Source organism: Pogoniulus pusillus, chromosome 32, assembly GCF_015220805.1.
Source record: "Pogoniulus pusillus isolate bPogPus1 chromosome 32, bPogPus1.pri, whole genome shotgun sequence".
Taxonomy (NCBI): Eukaryota; Metazoa; Chordata; class Aves; order Piciformes; family Lybiidae; genus Pogoniulus; species Pogoniulus pusillus.
This window is the reverse complement of record NC_087295.1, coordinates 12073017-12097630: the sequence shown is the minus strand read 5'-3', so window position 1 is coordinate 12097630 and position 24614 is coordinate 12073017. Positions and strand designations below refer to the sequence as shown.

The window sequence follows — 24614 nt, the reverse complement described above, 5'->3', positions numbered from 1 at the left end:
CATTGCTCACCATGAGCTGGGTTCAAGACAAAAATAGAAACTCCCTTCCTGAGCTGTTTAAATGTAGCAAAACCACTTCACAAAACAAAACATTCCAGGTTCTGTTCACTTTAACCCTACAGTAAAGTACTTCCACCTTGTGTTGAAGTGGAACCTCTTGTGCTACAACTTACACCCACTCCTCCCTGTCCTGTCCCAGGGAGCAGTGAGCAGAGCCTGTGCATCCCCACCATGATTCTACAAAAGAAATTAGTGGGGAGAAAGTGCAAGCAGAGGTTGCTTCTAGTTTTTCAGCTTGAATGTGATTGAAGCATGCTCTCAGTGCCAGGCAACACCCATCTTATGGCTAGCAAGGCCAAGGAACTAGCACAGTGCTAAGCCTATTTAGTGTTGCCTCACTGCCAACAAGCTCAGTGGTGATCCTATTCCTATTTCCATTCCTATTCTTGTTTCTATTTCAATTCTAATTCCTGTTCTTCTTCCTAATCCTATTACCCACAAGCAAGAAAAGGGATCCCCAGGAGATACCATCTGGTTGCATGTGTGCTATACCAAAACCTCAACAGTGCTCTGCTCTTTGAGGTACTCATCATTTCTCCTGCAGTCTTCACTCATAGCATTACTTTACAAGGAAATACTCAGGTTGAGCAAGTTTGTCTAATCTGGTAAAAACTTCACTTGCTTTGACTTTCAGACAGCCAAGTTATTAGCATCTCAAATTACTACAGCATGTCAAAGATCAAATGAAATCTTAAAGGGGGAAAAATAATCAACTGTCATTCCAAGCTTTTGATGAAGGATGGTGGCACCAAAGGAGCATGGGCAGCAGACTGAGGGCTCTACTATGCTCTTGTGAGAATCCATCTGGAGGCTTGTGTCCAGCTCTGGAGCCTTCAACACAAGAAGGACAGGGAAGTGTGGGAGTGGGTCCAAAGGAGGCCACCAAGATGATCAGAAAGCTGGAGCACATCTCCTGTGAAGACAGGCTGAGAGAGCTGGAGATTTCAGTCTCTCTGGGAAGATCTTTCAGCAGCCTTCCAGTATTTGAATGGGGCTAGAGAGCTGGAGAAGGACTTAGAAATGCACAGTGTGACAGGGTGAGGGGTAACAGCTTCAAACTGGAAGAAGTTCCATGTGGAGGAGACACTGGGAGGGAATTCTTACCCAAGAGGGAGCTAGGGTTTAGCCTAGAGAAGAGGAGGCTCAGGGCAGAGCTCATTGCTGTCTACAACTCCCTGAAGGGACACTGTAGCCAGGTGGGGTTGGCCTCTTCTCCCAGGCAACCACCAATAGAACAAGGGGACACAGTCTCAGGTTGTGCCAGGGGAGGTCTAGGCTGGATGTTAGGAAGAAGTTGTTGTCAGAGAGAGTGATTGGCATTGGAATGGGCTGCCCAGGGGGGTGGTGGAGTCACTGTCCCTGGAGGTGTTCAAGAACAGAACCAACTCAGTGCCATGGTCTGGTTGATTGGACAGGGCTGGGTGCTAGGTTGGCCTGGGTGATCTTGGAGGTCGCTTCCAACCTGGCTGATTCTATGATGCCCCAAAACAAGTTGCCCAGAGAAGTTATGGAGGCTCCAACAGCAGAATCATTCAAAGACAGGGTGGCTGGGGTCCTGAGCAAGCTGCTCTAACAGGAGGCATCCCTTCCCACAGCAGGGATCCTTAAGATTCCTTCCAACCCAACCCATTCTGTGATTCTATGGCATTCCTGCTGTGCTCTTGATTTTCAAGCCCACATGGTGCCACTGCATGGCAAGAGCAGTGCTTGCCTGGGTTAGAGGTCTGCTTGCTATGAAAACACAGAAGTCCTGCACTGAGGAGTCCAAAAGCTCAGGACAACAGCAGAAGGAGACTAGTTTGAAATCTTTACTTCTGACTGCTTCATCTGAAACGCAAGACATGCTTTTGTCACTGATTTTCTCTCTCAAGTCAACAGCCATGGTTACCCTTTCTGGGACTTCAAGCTGCCTTCTCTTCTGTAGCCCTGCACTGGAGGAGCAGCCCTTTTCTATCTCGCTCTGCAGGGCATGCAGAAGGAGGAATCCTGCCAAGTCTTAAGAGAGATGTAAGAGCCTGTCAGTGGCAAATGTTCATTTTCAACAGCACTCCAAAGCACAGAATGCCAACTTGGAAGGGACCCCAAGAGTTCTCTGGTCCAACTTCCTAGGCAATAGTCTAGTTGAGATGGCCAAGAACTCTGTCAAGCTGAGTTTTAAAAGTGTCCAGTGTAGGGAATCCACTGCTTCCCTTGGGAGATGATTCCAATGTCTGACTGCTCTCATGGTGAAACATCTTCTTCTGAACTCCAATCAGAATCTCCCCAGGGCAACTTGTACCAACCTTCTTCTTCTTCTTCACAGAGAGAGTGATTGGCATTGGAATGGGCTGCCCAGGGAGGTGGTGGAGTCACCATCCCTGGAGGTGTTGAAGCCAAGCCTGGATGAGGCACTTAGTGCCATGGTCTGGTTGACTGGATAGGGCTGGGTGCTAGGTTGGGCTGGACGAGCTTGGAGGTCTCTTCCAACCTGGTTGATTCTATGACTCTACAATCATGCCTTGTCTTTTGCATGGGACTCCTCCTAAAAAGGGAGTCTCCATTCTCTTGGTAGCCACCCATTACATACTGGTCCATGGTATTAAGCTCTCCCCTAAGCCCCTCCATGGCAGGGAGGTTGGAACTAGATGATCCTTGTGGTCCCTTCCAACCTTGACTGCTTGATTCTATGATTCTCTTGTCAAGGCTGGACAAACCCAGCTCTCTCAGCCTTCCACACAGGCATGCACTTGTGGCTCTGGGGACCACAATAGTCCTGCTGGTTTCAGTGGAGCCACTGATATAAACAAACACTCAGGAAAACGAGTAAGAGTTGTGCCTCCTGTTTTTTTTCTTTACCCTTGGGTCATTTGTTTTAATTAGACTACAACTTGTAGGAATAATGATATTTTAATGGCATATGCTGCCTCAGAAAGGAGCCTGTGGGGTTGTTGAGAGAACTATGAATAATTTAATCTCTATCTCACTGAAAGGAATGGGAAACAAGCTCTCTCCAAACTTTACACAGAGAGATTAAACCTGAAAACAAAAAGAAAAGAGTCTGGTTTTATCAAAAAATGATTCTTGAAAATTAGACTAGAGTGAAGCTCACAACCTGGGAAAGAACACCACACACAGATCTGGATGGATGGGCAGAGGTCAATGGGATGAGATTTAACAAGGCCAAGGGCAGGGTTCTGCACTTTGGCCACAACAACCCCAAGCAGTGCTACAGGCTGGGGAGAGAGTGGCTCAGTGTCTGGCTTCAGTGCTTCATCATCTTCAATGTAAAGAACCCTTTCCTAACATCTAGTCTGAGTCTCCTCTCTTCCAGTCTAAACCCATTGCCCTTCATCCTGTCATTACAAGACCTTGCAAACAGTCCTTCCCCAGCCTTCATGTAAGCCTCCTTCAGATACTGGAGAGGCATTCCTTGCTGGAGCTGCAGTAAGTCATTAATGAATATTTAACACTTGGTAAAAGATTTCTCTACTAATGAATAAAGCAGGGCTATGGCCATGGTGTATCTGAAATGTGACACTGCCTTCCCCAGTGCATTGTTCACTTCTTAGAATCATACAATCAGCCAGGTGGGAAGAGACCTCCAAGCTCATCCAGTCCAACCTAGCACCCAGCCCTGTCCAGTCAACCAGACCATGGCACTAAGTGCCTCAGCCAGGCTTTGCTTCAACACCTCCAGGCACAGCGACTCCACCACCTCCCTGGGCAGCCCATTCCAATGCCAATCACTCTCTCTGCCAACAGCTTCCTCCTAACCTCCAGCCTAGACCTCCCCTGCCACAACTCCACACTGTGTCCCCTTCTTCTGGTGCTGGTTGCCTGGCAGAAGAGCCCAACCCCACCTGGCTACAGCCTCTCTTCAAGTAGACAGCAATGAGCTCTGCCCTGAGCCTCCTCTGCTGCAGGCTGCACACCCCCAGCTCCCTCAGCCTCTCCTCACAGGGCTGTGCTCCAGGCCCCTCACCAGCTTTGTTGCCCTCCTCTGGACACCTTCCAGCACCTCAACATCTCTCTTGAATTGAGGAGCCCAGAACTGGACACAGCACTCAAGGTGTGGCCTGAGCAGTGCTGAGTACAGGGGCAGAATAACCTCCCTTGTCCTGCTGGCCACACTGCTCCTGATGCAGCCCAGGATGCCATTGGCTCGCTTGGCCACCTGGGCACACTGCTGGCTCATCTTCAGCTACTCTCTACCAGCACCCCCAGGTCCCTCTCTGCCTGGCTGCTCTCAGCCACTCTGTCCCCAGCCTGTAGTGCTGCTTGGGGTTGTTGTGGCCAAAGTGTAGAACCCTGCACTTGGCCTTGTTCAATCTCATCCCATTGGCCTCTGCCCACCCATCCAGCCTGGCCAGGTCCCTCTGCAGGGCTCTCCTACCTTCCAACAGCTCCACACCTGCTCCTAGCCTGGTGTCATCTGCAAACTTACTCATGCTGGACTCAATCCCTTGCTCCAGATCATCAATAAAGATGTTGAACAGGATTGGGCTCAGCACTGATCCCTGTGGCACACCACCAGTGACAGCTGCCAACTGGATGTGGCTCCATTCACCACCACTCTCTGGGCCCAGCCCTCCAGACATTTCAGAGTGAATCTGTCCAAGCCAGGAGCTGCCAGCTTGGCCAGGAGCTTCTTGTGGCAGATGGTGTCAAAGGCTTTGCTGCAGTCCAGGTGGACTCCATCCACATCCTGCCCCACATTCACCAGGCAGGAACCTGATCATAAAAGGAGATCAGGTTGGTCAGGCAGGACCTGCCCTTCCTAAACCCATGCTGGCTGGGCCTGATCCCTTGGCCATCCTGTAGGTGCTTTGTGATGCCACTCAACATGACCTGTTCCCTCTGGGAGAAAGTAAGGAATGAAGCTACCTATGGCAGGGAAGGATTAGAACTGGATGATCTTTGAGGTCCTTTCCAACCTAAACCATTCTGTGTTTCTAAGCTGTATGAATACCTTACACTCCACGTGCAAAATCTGGTGCTTTAAAGACTCTTTCTTTTCATGCAGCTATTTAGAAGACTAAAACAGATGGGGTTTGTTGCTGGTGAGGCTTTTTGTTGTTGTTGGTTTATGAGAGTTTTATTTTTGTTGCTTGTTTTTAAAGCTGAGCTGAGGAAAAATCATTCTGTTCACTTATTGCATTCCTACCTCCTCCAGCCTGGCTTTTCTGCAGGATAATTCTCTGACAACTGCAGATACCTCCTAGGGAAAAAAAGAAAGCCTTGCAAGAGGAAGAGTAAAAATGCTGCTCATTTTTATTTACCAGTGAAGTGGAAAACAGAAAATGAGCTTTGGGATTAACAACTCCAGGAATGTAGAACTAAAGGGGCAGCTTTAGTTTTGTTGGTTTAAATAGTGGTGCTTTACAGAGTGCTGGGTGTGCAGAAGAAAAGGAGAAGACAGTATGGAATCTCAGATTTGCCAGTGCAGCAATAAAAGTAGACAAGAGAAAAGAAAATAGGGGTTTGTTTCCTTAAAAAGGTAAAGAACACATCTTAGTGTTGGCACTGAGCACCAGCAGTGCTTCCCAGGAAGGTGCTACAGTGCTCTTCACCAAAGTGGTGTTGAAGAGTTCTCCTGAAGCATTCAGTACTCCAACTGTGTCCAGCACTCCACAGTACTCCAGTGGTGTGCATGTGTGTCCTACCACATTAGTGACACAACTAGACAACATCTTTATACATACATAGGCAGTGTAATGACCAAAGTGATGATGAATTAAGAAGGTGGCAGCCTAGAACAAAATCTGACAGGCAGGCAGCAGACAAGGCAAACATAAGTCACTGCTCAGGCCACCCCTTGAATGCTGTGTCCAGTTCTGGGCTCCTCAATTCAAGAGAGATGTTGAGGTGCTGGAAGGTGTCCAGAGAAGGGCAACAAAGCTGGTGAGAGGCCTGGAGCACAGCCCTGTGAGGAGAGGCTGAGGGAGCTGGGGGTGTGCAGCCTGCAGCAGAGGAGGCTCAGGGCAGAGCTCATTGCTGTCTGCAACTCCCTGAAGGGAGGCTGTAGCCAGGTGGGGTTGGGCTCTTCTGCCAGGCAAGCAGCAAGAGAAGAAGGGGACACAGTGTGAAGTTGTGGCAGGGGAGGTCTAGGCTGGATGTTAGGAAGAAGCTGTTGGCAGAGAGAGTGATTGGCATTGGAATGGGCTGCCCAGGGAGGTGGTGGAGGCACCGTCCCTGGAGGCGCTGAAGCAAAGCCTGGCTGAGGCACTTAGTGCCATGGTCTGGTTGATTGGCTAGGGCTGGGTGCTAGGTTGGACTGGATGATCTTGGAGGTCTCTTCCAACCTGGTTGATTCTATGATAAACATTAACTTCAGTAATGTTGGATTTTGCAGTCTAAAATTAACTTATGTTGGCAAACTTCTAAGCACTCCTGTCAGAGCTACCACAGAAAGGGCTCTGAGGCATTGGAATGGGCTGCCTAGGGAGGTGGTGAAGTCACCATCCCTGGAGGTGTTGAAAAGAGGCATGCATGTGGTGCTGAGGTACATGGTTCAACAGGAGTGGCTTAGCAGTAGTAGTGGGATTGTAAGCTCTAGGTGAGTGGTTGGGCTTGATGCTCTCAAAGGTCCTCTTCAACATCAACAGCTCCATGGTTCTATGATTCTAAGGTGCTCAATGAAAAAAGTAGCCAAAACTAGTACCACAAATCAACACCATTCAGACAGTATCCTTCAGGGTTTTGTTTGGGGGCAGAGAAGAATAGCAAATGAAAATGAAACAACAACCAGGATAAAGAGGGCATTTGCACAACAGATTTCGACTGAAGAGGAGAAAGAAATTCAATCAAGTCATGTTCAGTTTGGGCCTCCCCAGTTTAAGGAGGATAGGGATCTGCTGGAGAGGGTGCAGCAGAGGTCTAGGAGGATGATGAGGGGACAGAAGGGCATGGCTGATGAGGAGAGGCTGAGGGGACTTGGGGATGCTTAGTCTGGAGAAGAGAAGACTGAGAGGGAACTTGATAAATGTTTAAATATCTGAGGACTGGGGGTCAGGAGTGAGGGGACAGGCTCTGCTCACTGCTGCCTGGGATAGGACAAGCAGCAATGGGTGTAAGCTGCAGCAAAAGAGGTTCTGCCTCAACACAAGGGGGAACTTCTTGACTGGAAGGGTCCCAGAGCACTGGCACAGGCTCCCCAAAGAGGTGGAGTCTCCTTCTCTGGAGCCTTTCAAGGCCTGTCTGGATGTGTTCCTGTGTGATCTGTGTTAGATAGGACTGTCCTGCTCTGGCAGGGGGTTGGACTGGATGATCTCCTTGGGTCCCTTCCAGCCCCTAACACCCTGTGAGCCTGTGAACCACTAACCAAGGAACACGATGGAGGCAACACAGTTTTTTTTAAGCTTACATCACACTTTCTTTCCATATTTTCATGCTGTAAGCCAGAAAATCTACTGCTTTAAAAGTAATACATGCTGCTCTCAGGAAAACAAAAATGTGTGAAAGTCACCATGCAAAATAAGTACTACTCATCTGAAAAAACCTCTCTGCCTTGCAGCACTACTATTCTAAGGCACTTATTGATTCACTGCTAACATCTGAGACAAGTCAGTCCTCCTAGTGCATAAATGATAAATCACAGAATCACAGAATCATAGAATTGTTTTGGTTGGAAAAGACCTTTGAGAGCATCAAGTCCAATCAGTTTCTAACTCTATCAAGTCTGCTGACAAACCATGTCCCTCGGCACCACATCTCTGCCTCTTTGAAACACCACAAGGGATGGAGATTCAGTTAGCTCTCTGGGGAGCCTGTTCCAGTGGTTGACAAACTCTAATCTTCAACCAAAACCTCCCCTGGTGCAACTTGAGGCCATTTCTTGTCCTGTCACTTGCCACCAGGTTGAAGAGACTGACACCCATCTCGCTCCAACCTCTCTTTGTGCAACTGTAGAGAGCAAGATAGTCCTGCTTCAGCCTCCTCTTCTCCAGACTAAACAAACCCAGCTCCTAGAGCTGCTCCTTACCAGACCTGTTCTCTAAACCTTTCACCAGATTTACTGACCTTCTCTGGACCATCTCCAGCACCTCAGTGTCTTCTCTGGGGTGAGGCCCTCAAAACTGAACCCAGTACTCAAGGCGCAGGTTCAGCAGTGTCAAGTGCAGAGGGAAAATCACTTCCTTAGTCCTACTGACCACACTATTGCTAATCCAGGCCAGGACACTGGTGGCCTTCCTGGCCACCTGAACACATGCTGGCTCACATTCAGCTGACTTTAGATCAACACCCCCAGACCTTTCTCTACTGAGCAGTTTCCAGCCACTGTGCCCCAAGCCTCAAGTGTACAGAGGTTGCTGTGACCCAAGTGTAGGACTGAGCACTGGTCATGTTGAAGCAGCTACAGCTGCTCTTGGCCCACCAATCCTGTTTGTGCAGGTTCCTCTGCAGGGCCTTCCTACCCTCCAGCAGACCAACACTCACTCCAAGTTTAGTATCACCTGCAAATCTGCTGATGGTGCACAAAAGTCTCATCCAGATCACTGATAAAGACATTAAAGAGATCTTGCCCCAGCACTGAGCCTTGGGAACACCACTTGTGCCAAACCTGACTTAACTCCATTCCCTATCACTCTTTCAGCCTGGCCATCCAGACCATTTTTACCTCAGCAAAACATCAACCCATCCAAGCCACGAAGATCCAGCCTTCAATGTCTTGTTTTGGTTTTCCTTCTCTAAGGCCTGACTGCAATTGCACCTCACTGTTACTTGTACTAAGTAGTCTTAAGTTATGTTTAAACCATCCCATGGTCCACAACAGTCCTACCTAACATTGTCGTGCCTCTGAATATAAATCTTGTGGAAAATCCTTTCAGGAGGCTTGAGGAAATCTTCCTTCATTTCCATTGCAACATTCCTGGGCAAAAGACTCATCAGGAGACGTTCCTGAAAGAGAGAAACAACCAACATCAGTTTGATGGAGTAGATTCTGACCAAGCTTTAAAGTGACAGATTGAACCATCTTGTTCTTAGCCTTCTGCTGCATCAATAACATGAACCACTTCTCCCAAACTTCTGCCAACTGTGTGGGTGTCATTTTTTTTCTGCACTAAAAAAGTAAATAGGGGGGGAGGGGAAAAAAAAAACAACCCAGCAATCCAGACTTATACAGTATCCCAGTATCACCAAGGTTGGAAGAGACCTCACAGATCATCAAGTCCAACCCTTTACCACAGAGCTCAAGGCCAGACCATGGCACCAAGTGCCACGTCCAGTCCTGCCTTGAACAGCTCCAGGGACGGCGACTCCACCACCTCCCCGGGCAGCCCATTCCAGTGTCCAATGACTCTCTCAGGGAAGAACTTTCTCCTCACCTCCAGCCTAAATTTCCCCTGGCACAGCCTGAGGCTGTGTCCTCTTGTTCTGGTGCTGGCCACCTGAGAGAAGAGAGCAACCTCCTCCTGGTCACAACCTCCCCTCGGGTAGTTGCAGACAGCAATGAGGTCTCCCCTGAGCCTCCTCTTCTCCAGGCTAACCAATCCCAGCTCCCTCAGCCTCTCCTCGTAGGGCTGTGCTCAAGGCCTCTCCCCAGCCTCGTCGCCCTTCTCTGGACACGCTCAAGCATCTCAATGTCCCTCCTAAACTGGGGGGCCCAGAACTGAACACAGCACTCAAGGTGTGCTCTAACCAGTGCAGAGTACAGGGGCAGAATGACCTCCCTGCTCCTGCTGACCACACCATTCCTGATGCAGGCCAGGATGCCACTGGCTCTCTTGGCCACTTGGGCACACTGCTGGCTCATGTTCAGGTGGGTATCAATCAGCACCCCCAGATCCCTCTCTGTCTGGCTGCTCTCCAGCCACTCTGACCCCAGCCTGTATCTCTGCATGGGGTTGCTGTGGCCAAAGTGCAGCACCCTGCACTTGGAGTTATTGAATGCCATCCCCTTGGACTCTGCCCATCTGTCCAGGTGGTCAAGGTCCTGCTGCAGAGCCCTTCTGCCCTCCAACCCAGCCACATCTGCCCCCAGCTTGGTGTCATCTGCACACTTGCTGATGACTGACTCCATGCCCTCATCCAGATCATCTATGAAGATGTTAAAGAGGATGGGGCCCAGCACTGATCCCATCTTCCAGGGCAGCTAATTGTCCATAATTTTCATTAACATCACAATGCTAATAATAACAGCTTACTTTATTGTTAGGAGCATTTATCTGTCTGGGGAAAAGCTTCCCAGAATGATTTTCTGTCCTTTTGTGGCTCTTATTTCTGAAGTTAATGAAAGTGTTATGTTACACAAGGACTATGACAGCTGGTTATTAAGCAGCTTGAGTGGGTGATGAATTTATCCCTGTGGCTGAAGCAGTGGAACAGGAAGAAAAGGACTATTTTAATGGCCTCTTACCCAGCGTGGCAATGTCTATCCCACTCCAGTAACTGCATGCATGACCACAAGCTCTGGTTAAACACATCTCTTCTTGCTGTATCCACAGTGGGATCTGGAGCATGGCTCACTAACCTGCACACAAAGGCTCCCCAGTATTTTGGATCTTAGAATCAGAGTTGTTGGGGTTGGAAGAAACCTCCAAAATCATCAAGTCCAACTACCAGTCTAAGACAAGTACTGTGTCTACATGTGTTTGGAACACCACCAGGGATGGTGGCTCCACTACTTCTCTCAGCAGCCTGTTCCAGTGCCTGACCACTCTTTCAGGGAAAAATCTCCAACCCAAACCTCCCCTGGTACAGTTCTCCAACCCAAACCTCCCCTGGCACAATTCTCCAACCCAAACCTCCCCTGGTACAGTTCTCCAACCTAAACCTCCCCTGGTACAGTTCTCCAACCTAAACCTCCCCTGGCACAATTCTCCAACCCAAACCTCCCCTGGTACAGTTCTCCAACCTAAACCTCCCCTGGTACAATTCTCCAACCTCCCCTGGTACAATTCTCCAACCTAAACCTCCCCTGGCACAATTCTCCAACCTAAACCTCCCCTGGTACAATTCTCCAACCTAAACCTCCCCTGGCACAATTCTCCAACCTAAACCTCCCCTGGTACAGTTCTCCAACCTAAACCTCCCCTGGTACAATTTCAGGCCACTTTCCCTCATTCTAGTAGTTGATAATACTGAGGAGAGACCAAACCCCACCCGACTCCAAACTCCTTTCAGGGAATTTTAGGGAGGGATGAGGTCTGCCCTCAGCCTTCTCTTTTCCAGGCTAAGCAACCTGAGCTCCCTCAGCTGCTCTTCACCAGATCTGCTCTGCAGACCCTTCACCAGCTTTGTTGTCCTTCTCTGTAGATGCTCCAGCACCTCAGGGTTATTCTTAGAGTAAAGGGCCTAAAAGCTGACCCAGTACTCAAGGTTCTCAGTTTATCAGTGCTGAGTAAAGGAAGACAATCACTTCCCTGGTCCTGTCGGTCACACTATTCCTGACCCAGGCCAGGATGCTGTTGGTCTTCCTGGCCACGTGGGCACACACTGACTCAGGTTCAGATGGCTGTCAAGCAGCACCCTCAGGTTCTTTTGTGCCAAGCAGACTCCCAGCCACTCCACTCCACTCCACACCTTGTTCTTTCATGGGGTTGTTATGATTTGCCATTGGATTGGGCTACCCAGGGAGGTGGTGGAGTTGCTGTCCCTGGAGGTGGTCAAGAGAAGAGTGGATGGGGCACTTAGTGCCATGGTCTGGTTGACTGGCTAGGGCTGGGTGCTAGGTTGGACTGGATGAGCTTGGAGGTCTCTTCCAAACTTGGAGATCTCTTCCAACCTGGTTGATTCTATGATTCTAAGGCAGTTCAGTTCTGGGCCACTCACTACACGAAGGATATTGAAGTGCTGGACTGTGTCCAGAGAAGGGCAGTGAGACTTGTGAAGGGTCTGGGGCACATCACCTATCAGGAGTATCTGTGGCACCTGGGATTGTTCTGTCTGGAGAAGAGGAGGCTGAGGGGAGACCTCATCACTCCCTACAACTGTCTGAAGGGAGCTCTAGGCTGGTTATTCTTCACTGAGAGAGTGATTGGACACTGGAATGGGCTGCCCGGGGAGGTGGTGGAGTCGCCGTCCCTGGAGCTGTTCAAGGCACGACTGGACGTGGCACTTGGTGCCATGGTCTGGCCTTGAGCTCTGTGGTAAAGGGTTGGACTTGATCTATGAGGTCACTTCCAACCTTGATGATACTGTGATGCTGTGAAATGCTTCTTCACTGAAAGGGTTCTCAAGCATTGGAATGGTCTGCCCAGGGCAGTACTGGAATCACCATCCCTGAGGGTGATCACCCTGGCGTTTAGGGACATGGTTTAGTGTTGGGTCAAAGGTTGGACTGGATGACCTTGGTGGTCTTTACAACCAGATGTATTCTGTGATTCATGCTTGAGTGGCTTCTCCCTCTGATGGGGACCGGTGGTGACAAGTAAAAGCCTGAAAGAAGGAGATAGGGAGCACTAATCCATTAGCAACAACTCTGACTAGACAAAACAACACTCAAGTTGCAGGCCTTCTTATTGGAGACAAATGCTGCTGTATGAGGCAGCCTCAGTATGTGTCACAGTCCAAATCACTGGGCCTAGTAGGGAGAAATGTATTTGCACATCTTCACCTTTCTCATTGATCAACGATGCTGTTTAGGCTTGTTACAGCTGTTTCCTACCCAGAAGATTAAATCTTGGCCAAATGACCAACTGAAGCTATTTTTGGAAGGTGTACTCTCTTCTCCTGCTGTAAATCTTCACTCAGCACAAACAAGGTCTGAAGTGAAAACACATGCTGAGAAACAAGATTCCTTTCAGAGGCTGTAATTGCCTGTCAATGGTTTGGCATTCCCTGTACAGACCTCAGCAATGAAGCAAGATGATAGCTGAAGACCTCTCTTTCCTTCATTCACAGCATTCTGCCCTGCATTTGGACTTTAAACTGACAGTCCTAGCCTGGCATTTGGAATGCCAAACTGGGCTGCCTCTGCCAACTGTCTTATCCTCCTTAATGAGGATTCCTGCACTGTTAATGAAGACTTAGTTAACTTTGAAAAGGACACTCAAGTCAGAAAACCCTCCAGACTCCCTTCTCCCACAGCAGTGAAGCACTGCTAGGTATAGGAACAGAACAGCTTGTTCCATCTCTTTGGAGGTGTTCCAGGGTGGGTTGGATGGGGCCTTAAGCAACTTGCTCTTGTGGCCAAGAAGGCCAATGGGATCCTGGGGTGTATTAGGAAGAGTGTGTCCAGCAGATCAAGGGAGGTTCTCCTCCCTCTCTACTCTGCCCTGCTGAGACCTCATCTTGAATGCTGTCTTCAGTTTTGGGCTCCCTAGTTGAAGAGGGACAGGGATCTGCTGGAGAGGGTCCAGTGGAGGGCTACAAGGACAATTAGGGGACTGGGGGGCATGGCTTATGAGGAGAGGCTGAGGGACCTGGGGCTGCTTAGTCTGGAGAAGACTTAGAGGGGACTTGATCAATGTTTATAAATATCTGAGGACTGGGAGTTAGGGGTGGGGGGACAGGCTCTGCTCACTGCTGCCTGGGATAGGACAAGGAGCAATAGATGTAAGTTGCAGCACAGGAGGTTCCACCTCAACACAAGGGGGAATTTCTTTAGTGTAAGGGTCCCAGAGCACTGGCACAGGCTCCAAAGAGAGGCTGTGGAGTCTCCTCCTGTGGAGACTTCCAAGGCCTGTCTGGCTGTGTTCCTGTGTGACCTGAGCTAGACTGTGTGGTCCTACTCTGGCAGGGGGGATGGACTTGATGATCTCTTTGGGTCCCTTCCAACCCCTGACATCCTGTGCTCCTGTGTGAACCTGGTTTAGTGGAAGTGTCCCTGTCCACAGCAGAGGGTTGGAACTGGATGATCTTAAAGGTCTCTTCCAACCCAAACTGTTCTGTGATTCTATGATTTCCAACCTGGTTGACTCTATGATTCTAGAGTTTCCTAATCAAGATCAGAAAATTCTAGAAGTCTTTTCTACTTGTCCTCATTTGGCCTGCACAGGGTAGGGAAAAAGTCATCAGCAATTAAAATAACAACTGTGATTCAGATTTAGTTCATTATTACCTTGTCAGACTGGGGAATTCCTAATCAAATGTGCCTGAAGGGAAGCTCAATTCCAAATGAAATCAGTTTCAGTTGAAGAGGTAATGGGGGACAGAAAACTTGGAAAGAATTTAAATTACATAGCAAGTAGAAGTTTGCTCTAGAATGAAAAACACCCAAAACTAAAAGCCTTAGAATATATATTTTCCCCCAGGTGCAAGGATGGGAGCGACCTGTTTTCCTTCACAGAAGGCTGACCAAAAAGGAACAGGTGAAACATCAGCTTGATAAATCCCCAATAACAATCCAGGATGTTAGATGATGAAATTAAGAGCAGCCTTGCAGAAAAGGACTTGGTGGATGAGAAGCTGGACTTGAGTCAGCAATGTGCACTTGTAAGCCAAAAAGGCAAATCACATCCTGGGCTGCATTAAAAGCAGTGTGGCCAAGAGATCAAGAGAGGTGATTCTGCCACACTTGTAACCCAAAAGGCAAGTCACATCCAGGGCTGCATTAGAAGCAGTGTGGCCAGCAGATCAAGAGAGGTGATTCTGCCACACTTGTAACCCAAAAGGCAAATCACATCCTGGGCTGCATTAAAAGCAGTGTGGCCAAGAGATCAAGAGAGGTGATCCTGCCACACTTGTAACCCAAAAGGCAAATCACATCCTGGGCTGCATTAAAAGCAGTGTGGCCTGCAGATCAAGAGAGGTGATTCTGCCACACTTGTAACCCAAAAGGCAAATCACATCCTGGGCTGCATTAGAAGCAGGGTGGCCAGCAGATCAAGAGAGGTGATTCTGCCACACTTGTAACCCAAAAGGCTAATCACATCCTGGGCTGCATTAAAAGCAGTGTGGCCAAGAGATCAAGAGAGGTGATTCTGCCACACTTGTAACCCAAAAGGCAAATCACATCCTGGGCTGCATTAGAAGCAGGGTGGCCAGCAGATCAAGAGAGGTGATTCTGCCACACTTGTAACCCAAAAGGCTAATCACATCCTGGGCTGCATTAAAAGCAGTGTGGCCAAGAGATCAAGAGAGGTGATTCTGCCACACTTGTAACCCAAAAGGCAAATCACATCCTGGGCTGCATTAGAAGCAGGGTGGCCAGCAGATCAAGAGAGGTAATCCTGCCACACTTGTAACCCAAAAGGCTAATCACATCCTGGGCTGCATTAAAAGCAGTGTGGCCAGCATATCAAGAGAGGTGATCCTGCCACACTTGTAACCCAAAAGGCAAATCACATCCTGGGCTGCATTAGAAGCAGTGTGGCCAGCAGATCAAGAGAGGTGATTCTGGAACTCTGCTCTGGTGAGTCTTCATCTGGAGTGTACTTTGTGGTCCATGCAGAGGAGGACCACGAAGTGGGTTGGAGCATCTCTTTTGTGAAGACAGGCTGAAAGAATTGAGGCTGTTCAGCCTGGAGAACAAAAGGCTTTGGGGATACCTTAGAGCAGCACTTCAATATCTGAAAGCAGCCTAGAGGAAGTAATGTGTGCAGTTCTGGGCTCCCCAGTTCAAGAGAGACAGGGAACTACTAGAGGGAGTCCAACGGGGGGACCAGTATGGGTCAGACTCTTTTCAATGGTGCTCAGTGATAGGACAAGGGGAAACAGGCACAAAACAGAACACAGAAGTTCCACCTTAACATGAGCATAATCTTTGTCCACTGAGGGTGACAGAGGACAGTAGGCTGAAGATGAGGCAGCAGTGTGCTCAGGTGGCCAAGAGAGCCAATGGCATCCTGGCCTGGATCAGCAACAGCGTGGCCAGCAGGACAAGGGAGGTTACTCTGCCCCTGTGCTCAGCACTGCTCAGGCTTGAGTGCTGTGTCCAGTTCTGGGCTCCTCAATTCAAGAAAGATGTTGCAGTACTGGAAGGTGTCCACAGGAGGGCGACAAAGCTGGTGAGGGGCCTGGAACACAGCCCTGTGAGGAGAGGCTGAGGGAGCTGGGGGTGTGCAGCCTGCAGAAGAGGAGGCTCAGGGCAGACCTCATTGCTGCCTACAACTACCTGAAGGGAGGCTGTAGCCAGGTGGGGCTGGGCTCTTCTGCCAGGCAAGCAGCAACAGAACAAGAGGACACAGTGTGAAGTTGTGGCAGGGGAGGTCTAGGCTGGATGTTAGGAGGAAGTTGTTGTCAGAGAGAGTGATTGGCATTGGAATGGGCTGCCCAGGGAGGTGGTGGAGTCACTGTCCCTGGAGGTGTTGAAGCAAAGCCTGGCTGAGGCACTTAGTGCCATGGTCTGGTTGACTGGATAGGGCTGGGTGCTAGGTTGGACTGGATGATCTTGGAGGTCTCTTCCAGCCTGGCTGATTCTATGATTCTAAGACTGCCCAGAGATGCTGCATGGTTCCTTTTCTCCAGACTTTCAAAACTCACCCACTGTGATGCAGGGTAACTTGCACTGGGTGACCCTGCTTTAGAACAGAGGTTGGACAACATGATCACCAGTGGTCCCTTCCAACCCCAACCACACTGAGATTCTGGGATTCTACAGCACTTTGTCCTGTCTCTGTGTAAGGATCTCAGCAGTCAAATGTGGCTAACAAAGCAGAGAACAGAAGTTCCCATCTCTACTGCTGCTGCTCGGCCTTGGAGTCTAGCCTGCAGCAGTGGGAGTGAATCCCAGCAGATCAGAGTGCCTGGAATTGTAGCACTCCTTGTTTTCTCCTTTTCCTGATCATAGAAGGGTGTAAGGTTGTGGTTGGGTGATGGAATAAATTCATCTTTAAGCCTCAGTGTAACACAGAACACATTTCCAATATGGCACAGGCTCACCACGCACCTAAAATTAGAATCATGGAACTGTTCAGCTTGGAAGAGACCTTTAGGAGCATCAAGTCCAATCTAGCACTTTCAGGTCACCACTAAACCATCTGCCTCTTCCTACACCTATGTATCTTTTTTAATCCCTCTACCATTTCCCTGGGCAGCCTGCTCTAGAGCTTGACAACCTGTTTAGGGAAGAGATTTTTCCTACTGTCCAACCCTGGCACATCTCAAGGCAGCTTTCTCATCCTGGAATATCTCAAGGCAATTTTCTCATCCTAATGAAGTTTGGCAAAGACAAGTGTACAGTCTACACTTGGTACAGGCAACCAAGTCTAGTTGAGAGGCATCCCTGCCCATGGCAGGGAGGTTGGAGAAGCTGATTGTGTTGGTCTGAGGCTAATTGGGCTTTTTACTGAGAGAAATTAAACCCTAGGCTGTGAGGAAGAAAATATCAGTGAGCTATATCACTCATTCTTCTGCTGAGTGGTGCAACTAGTCAGAATACAGATAAGGCACTCACCTCTCACACACTTAGAATCACAGAAGCAGTCAGGGTTGGAAGGGAGCACAAGGATCAGCCAGTCCCAACCCCCCTGCCATGCCCAGGGACACCCTACCTTAGAGCAGGCTGCACACATTCTGTGCTCCACAACCTCCCTGGAGTTGTTCAAAGCCAGGTTGGATGAGGCCTTGAGCAAGCTGTTCTAGTGGGAGGTGTCCCTGCCTATGGAGGGTGGGGTTAGAACTGGATGAGCTTTGAGGTCCCTTCTATGGAAAGCAGCTCTGTGGAGGAGAGCCTGGGAGTTGCAGTAGCCACTAAGTCATCCATGGGACAGCAATGTGGCCTCATGGCTACGACTGCCAGTAGTTAGTCCACTGACATTAGTCAGAGATTGCTCTGGCCAGCTTCTGCAGAGGATCAAGCATCATCTTTTGCCCTGTAATTTCTGTACCACCAGGATCACCTCTCTGCTGCACACAAGATATGTGACAAGAACAAGGAGGGGGGGTTTGTGCCCACATGTGGTCCAGATGACATTTTAGCTGGCAGGCAAGGTGCTGATGCACAGAGCTGCTTTATGAGAACAGGACCAGGGGTTTTAATGATGAATTTCATATTTCCTCCTGCACTGCAATGACAAAAGATTCAAGATGCTGAGAATAAAAAAGGACAAGGAGGACATGATTATGCATTGATAAGCATGCTGTCAGGCACCCTAGAAATTACTTCTGCCTCGGGCGGTGCAGATCACTAATCCTTCACTTTAGCTGCTGAACTGGAATTAAAAAGAAAGAAGAAAAACCAACACCCCCCCCCCCCAAAAAAAAACCACCCTAAGCCCAGCAACCTGTTATCCATTCTGAGAACAAAAGTCCAACATGTTCTATTTTATTTGAGCATAAAATGTGGGTGGGTTTTTTTGATTCTTATTTCTATTTCCTTTTCATAAGTGCTTGAAATAAAGCAGAAAGGACAAAAATCACTGGAGGGCTGCTGTGCATGTTGTGCATGTTCCTTCCACTCAAAGGAGGTAGTGCAGATAGCCAAAAATGTGTAATATCTGCATCAAATTGTTTTGAAGGCAGGTCTGAACCCAGCAGGGAATTTGAACCCAAAATGTCCCTAAGCAGCAGTTCAAATTATTCTATACAGAGACCTGTGGTGTCTTTTGCTGACACCATTTCATCCCCATTGAAGGGTTATTAATCAAGTCTCCACCTTGGTGATGAGTACTGTGTTCAGTTCTGGGCCCCCCAGTTTAGGAGGGACATTGAGATGCTTGAGCGTGTCCAGAGAAGGGCAACGAGGCTGGGGAGAGGCCTTGAGCACAGCCCTACGAGGAGAGGCTGAGGGAGCTGGGATTGGTTAGCCTGGAGAAGAGGAGGCTCAGGGGAGACCTTATTGCTGTCTACAGCTACCTGAGGGGAGGTTGTGGCCAGGAGGAGGTTGCTATCTTCTCTCAGGTGGCCAGCACCAGAACAAGAGGACACAGCCTCAGGCTGCGCCAGGGGAGATTTAGGCTGGAGGTGAGGAGAAAGTTCTTCCCTGAGAGAGTCATTGGACACTGGAATGGGCTGCCCGGGGAGGTGGTGGAGTCGCCGTCCCTGGAGCTGTTCAAGGCAGGATTGGACGTGGCACTTGGTGCCATGGTCTGGCCTTGAGCTCTGTGGTAAAGGGTTGGACTTGATGATCTGTGAGGTCTCTTCCAACCTTGATGATACTGTGATACTGTGATGAGGCAGAAGAAGCCACACTTTGAGTACTCTGTTCAGTTTTGGGGCCCTCCATCACTCCAGGGAGGAGGTGCTGGAGTGGGTTCAGAAAAGGGCAATAAAGCTGGTGAAGGATCTGGAGAACAGGTTGGAAAAGCCCCTAAGATCATTATGCCCATGAAACCATGTCTGGGAGTGCCATGTACACACATTTCTTGAACATCTCTCTGGGCAACCTGTTCCAATGCCTGACAGATGGATTTTAGCACAGGAGACTGGGAAAAAAAGAAGAACAGAATGGAATAGAATAGAATGGAATGGAATAGAATAGAATGGAATGGAATGGAATAGAATGGAATGGAATAGAACAGAATGGAATAGAATGCAATGGAATGGAATAGAGTGCAATGGAATGGAATGCAATGGAATGGAATAGAGTGAAAACGGAATGGAATAGAATGCAATTGAATGGAATACAATGGAATGGAATAGAGTGCAATGGAATGGAATAGAATGCAATTGAATGGAATACAATGGAATGGAATAGAGTGCAATGGAATGGAATAGAATGCAATTGAATGGAATACAATGGAATGGAATAGAGTGCAATGGAATGGAATAGAATGCAATTGAATGGAATACAATGGAATGGAATAGAGTGCAATGGAATGGAATAGAATGCAATTGAATGGAATACAATGGAATGGAATAGAGTGCAATGGAATGGAATAGAATGCAATTGAATGGAATACAATGGAATGGAATAGAGTGCAATGGAATGGAATAGAATGCAATTGAATGGAATACAATGGAATGCAATGGCATGGAATGCAATGAAATGGAATGCAGTGAAATGGAATGGAATGCAATGGCATGGAATGGAATAGAATGGAATGGAATAGAATGGAGTGGAATAGAATGGAACAAATGGAATGGAACAAATGGAACAGAATAAAATAGAATGGAACAGAATCAACGTGGTTGGAAGAGACTTCTAAGATCATCCAGTCCAACCGATCACCCATCCCCACCCATTCAACTAGACCATGGCACTAAGTGCCTCATCCAGGCTTTTCTTCAAGAACTTCCTCCTAACATCCAGCCTAGACCTCCCAGACTTCCAGGTTGAACTGGATGAGCTTGGAGGTCTCTTCCAACCTGATTGATTCTATGATCAGTGCTGAGTCCAGGAGGACAATCACTTCCCTAGTCCTACTCAGCACACTGTTCCTGCCAGAGGCCAGGATGGCGTTGGCCTTCTTGGCCACCTTGTCACATGCTGGCTCATCTTCACCTGACTATCAGTCAACATCTCCAGGTCTTTCTCTCATGGGCATCTTCCTAGTCACTCTGCCCCACACCTGGAGGCTTCACGAGGTCCTCTACTGAGCAGGGGGACATTGCCTTGCTTTGCTACTTCAGCATAAGGTTTAATGGCCCTGGTGATCTTAAGCTGATGGTTGGACTCAATGACCTTAGAGGTTTCCTCCTGCCAAATCAATTGTGCAATTTCATGGAGAAAGGATGATCTGAAGTTAATGGACATGGAGAGATGGTACAAGGGGAGTAAAGGGGAAGAGCTCAGGCGCTGTGAGTGAGCAGGAACAGAACAAGTGCAATGGCAGGGAGCAGGACCCAGCTGACAATATTCCTTACTAAATTCTTGCTCTCCAGAGGATGGCCTTGCTGCTGAGATTTACAGACAACGTGGGAAGAAGTTTATCCCAAGTGAATGATTATCATGTTTTTTTCAGATCCAAAACTTATTTGGTGCTTGGCATTCACTTCTGGTGTTGCTGTGGAATTGCAGCTCAGCAGTGTGACAAATGGTTGATGCCACCATCGAGGCTGGTCACTTGTTGTGACAACAGAGAACAGGGTAAATATCAGAGTGAATTTTAAAATGAGCAGGGTCTGTCTGCTCCCCTTCACCCTGGCAGCACTTTCAAAGCTGGCTTGTAAACACATTTCTGATGATGGCCAGTAGGACAAGGGAGGTTACTCTGTCCCTGTACTCAGCACTGCTCAGGCCACACCTTGAGTGCTGTGTCCAGTTCTGAGACCCTCAATTCAAGAGAGATGTTGAGGTGCTGGAAGGTGTCCAGAGAAGGGCAGCAAAGCTGGTGAGGGGCCTGGAGCACAGCCTTGTGAGGAGAGGCTGAGGGAGCTGGGGATGTGCAGCCTGCAGGAGAGGAGGCTCAGGGCAGAGCTCATGCCTGAGCAAGCCAGAACATGTATCTTCCATGACAGCATGCCAGGTGAGAAGTGTTGCAAGTAGGGAAAGGAAGAAACTTCATAGTTTCATCTGTGGTATCTCTCTTGCATAGAATCATAGAATGGTTTAGGTTGGAAGGGACCTCAAGGATCATCCAGCTCCAACCCCCTGCCACAGGCAGGGACACCTCCCACTAGAACAGGTTGCTCAAGGCCTCATCCAACCTGGCCTTGAACGTCTCCAAGCAGGGAGCAGCCACAACCTCCCTGGGCAACCTGTGCCAGTGTCTCACCACCCTCACTGCAAAGAACCCTTTCCTAGTATCTAGTTTCAATCTCCCCTCTGCCAGTTTAAACCCATTACTCCTCATCCTGTCATTACAAGACCTTGTCCATAGTCCCTTCACAGCATACCTGTAGGTCCCCTTCAGATACTGGAAGGCCACTCCAAGGTCTCCCCAAAGCCTTCTCTTCTCCAGGCTGAAGAGATCCAACTCCTGTTGCCTGTCCTCATAGCAGAGCTGCTGCAGCCCTCTAAGCATCTTGGTGACCTCCTCTGGACTGGATCAAACAGTTCCACACCTTCTTGTGTTTGGGGCTCCAGAACTGCACACAGACCTGCACACAGACCTGCACACAACTCCAGAGGGCTGTGCACACTGGCAAGCCAAGACTGTGCTCCTTCCTTTTTTGTCTCATAGACATGCAGAGAAATACCAGGCAAAGGTTTTAGCATTTTGGGTTAGAGACCTTTATCATAAAACAGCCACGGAATTTAGGTCAGAGCACCTGTCTGAGACAAGAAAGTCTAATGAAAAAAAGACAATCTTTTTTAACAGGTAATGTTGGTACTTCAGAGAGCAAAAACACAGGAATGATCACAAAAAGTGAACTAGGTCAGCAACATCTCTTTTCCTCTCAAACGCTCTCGAGTGTTGCCAGCTGGTAGCTTGGGACACACTGAGCCCCAGCGACTGCAGAATGAATTTGTAGCCTGTAATCACTCTGTAATTCTCACCCTGGCTATAGAGAATCATAGAATCAAGCACGTTGGAAGGGATCTCCAAGATCATCCAGTCCAACCTAGCACCCAGCTCTATCCAGTCAACCAGACCATGGCACTAAGTGCCCCAGCCAGGCTTTGCTTCAACACCTCCAGGGACAGCAACTCCACCACCTCCCTGGGCAGCCCATTCCAATGCCAATCACTCTCTCTGCCAGCATCTTCCTCCTAACATCCAGCCTAGACCTCCCCTGCCACAACTTCACACTGTGTCCCCTTGTTCTGGTGCTGCTTGCCTGGCAGAAGAGACCAACCCCACCTGGCTACAGCCTCCCTTCAGGCAGCTGCAGACAGCAATGAGCTCTGTCCTGAGCCTCCTCTCCTCCAGGCTGCACACCCCCAGCTCCCTCAGCCTCTCCTCACAGGGCTGGGCTCCAGGCCCCTCACCAGCTTTGTTGCCCTTCTCTGGACACCTTCCAGCACCTCAACATCTCTCTTGAATTCAGGAGCCCAGAACTGGACACAGCACTCAAGGTGTGGCCTGAGCAGTGCTGAGCACAGGGGCAGAAGAACCTCCCTTGTCCTGCTGGCCACACTGTTGCTGATCCAGCCCAGGATGCCATTGGCTCTGCTGCCCACCTGGGCACACTGCTGGCTCATCTTCAGCTACTATCTACCACCACCCCCAGGGTCCTTTCCTCCTGGCTGTTCTCAGCCACTCAGTCCCCAGCCTGTAGTGCTGCTTGGGGTTGTTGTGGCCAAAGTGTAGAACCCTGCACTTGGCCTTGTTCAATCTCATCCCACTGGCCTCTGCCCACCCATCCAGCCTGGCCAGGTCCCTCTGCAGGGCTCTCCTAGAGGTATTCTAATGCAGTGTAAGAGCAGCCCAGAAAATATTTTTGGTGGTGAGACTTCTGGCAGCTAATTATCATATTTCACTGCTCTGTTGGGCATGACACAGTGTTGTGTGACATTAATTTCACAAGTGTGTTCTCAGCACTCACCTGTACAGTGCAACACAAAAAATCAATGTCAGGTGACAGAACGAGAGGAAATGGACAGAAGTTGCACCAGGGGAGGTTCAGGCTGGAGTTGAGAAGAAATAGGGCCTAGAGAATAAATCTGATGAGGAGTGACTGAGGGGGCTGGGGATGGTTAGTGCGTAACTGAGGAGGCTGAGGGAGACTTCACTGCTGTCTAGAACTGTTAGGACAAGGAGCAATGGGTTTAAGTTGCAGCAAAAGAGGTTCTGCCTCAACACAAGGGGGAACTTCTTGACTGGAAGGGTCCCAGAGCACTGCACAGGCTGCCCAGAGAGGCTGTGGAGTCTCCTTCTCTGGAGCCTTTCAAGGCCTGTCTGGATGTGTTCCTCTGTGATCTGTGTTAGATAGGATTGTCCTGCTTGGACTGGATGATCTCCTTGGGTCCCTTCCAACTCCTAACACCCTGTGAACTGTGTGAAGGGACACTGTGGAGAGGCTGCTGCTGGTCTCTTCTCACAGCTAATTTGAGACAGAACAAGGGAGAAATCCTTCTGACCCCTATCATTCTGTGATTCTGTGACAGCTATGTGACATGCACAGGCTTTGAGGGCCTCAGCATCTTCTGTGATAAGGTCTGAATGCCCCTTTAAGCCCTTTATTACCATAAGCTATCATCATTCCACAGAGATCAATGGTGTGATACCTTTATATTCCAGCATGGCCTTCTATTGTAACCTAGACAGAGAGAAAAATCTAGTCCAAACCTTAAAGATGACTATATCTGAATAGGTTTAAGATTCAGACCAGTGACACCAGCACTGACACCAGCAAGCCCCACAATATAGTGGTTTTCCTTATTGTTTCCATACCTGCTGGGGAAGATTGAGTCATAAAAGTGTGTGATATAAACTACCAAAGGAGACTTTTGAGAGAATGAATAGGTCATTGTCATGGTTATTCATGGATATTGGTGCAGCCCCTTGGCCCCAAAGTGCTGTCTTCTCTTTAGAGGTGTTGTAAATGCAAATGGGTTATAGCACACACAGGCAGAAGAAAAGGCTACAAGAGTTGAGGCTCTGTAGTTGGGAGAAGGATTTGAGGAGACCTTACAGTGACCTTCCAGTATCTGAAGGGAGGGAGGGACTATTGACAAGGTCTTGTAATGACAGGATGAGAGGTAATGGGTTTCAAGTGGCAGAGGGGAGATTTAAACCAGGTGTTAGGAAAGGGTTCTTTGCAGTGAGGGTGGTGAGACACTGGCACAGGTTGCCCAGGGAGATTGTGGAGCACAGAATCACCCAATGTGATCAAAGATGTTTGCAGTGAGGGTGGTGAGACACTGGCACAGGTTGCCCAGGGAGGTTGTGGAGCACAGAAGCACCCAATGTGATCAAAGATGTTTG

At 48.9% G+C, this 24614-nt stretch overlaps 1 protein-coding gene and 1 long non-coding RNA gene across 2 annotated transcripts in view; one reads left to right on the top strand and one right to left on the bottom strand.

The window, feature by feature from the left end:
- The window catches only part of LOC135189389 (uncharacterized), an 84275-nt gene extending 75545 nt beyond the window's left edge, over positions 1–8730 (top strand). Inside the window, exon 5 of the long non-coding RNA XR_010308060.1 lies at positions 8633–8730. This is a non-coding gene — a long non-coding RNA (uncharacterized LOC135189389). The remainder of the gene's footprint in view (positions 1–8632) is intronic.
- ADCY1 (adenylate cyclase 1) overlaps positions 1–24614 on the bottom strand; it is a 174394-nt gene that overhangs the window by 92714 nt on the left and 57066 nt on the right. The window contains exon 3 of the mRNA XM_064169698.1: positions 8819–8937. Coding sequence (XP_064025768.1) covers positions 8819–8937 — 119 coding nt within the window. The remainder of the gene's footprint in view (positions 1–8818; positions 8938–24614) is intronic.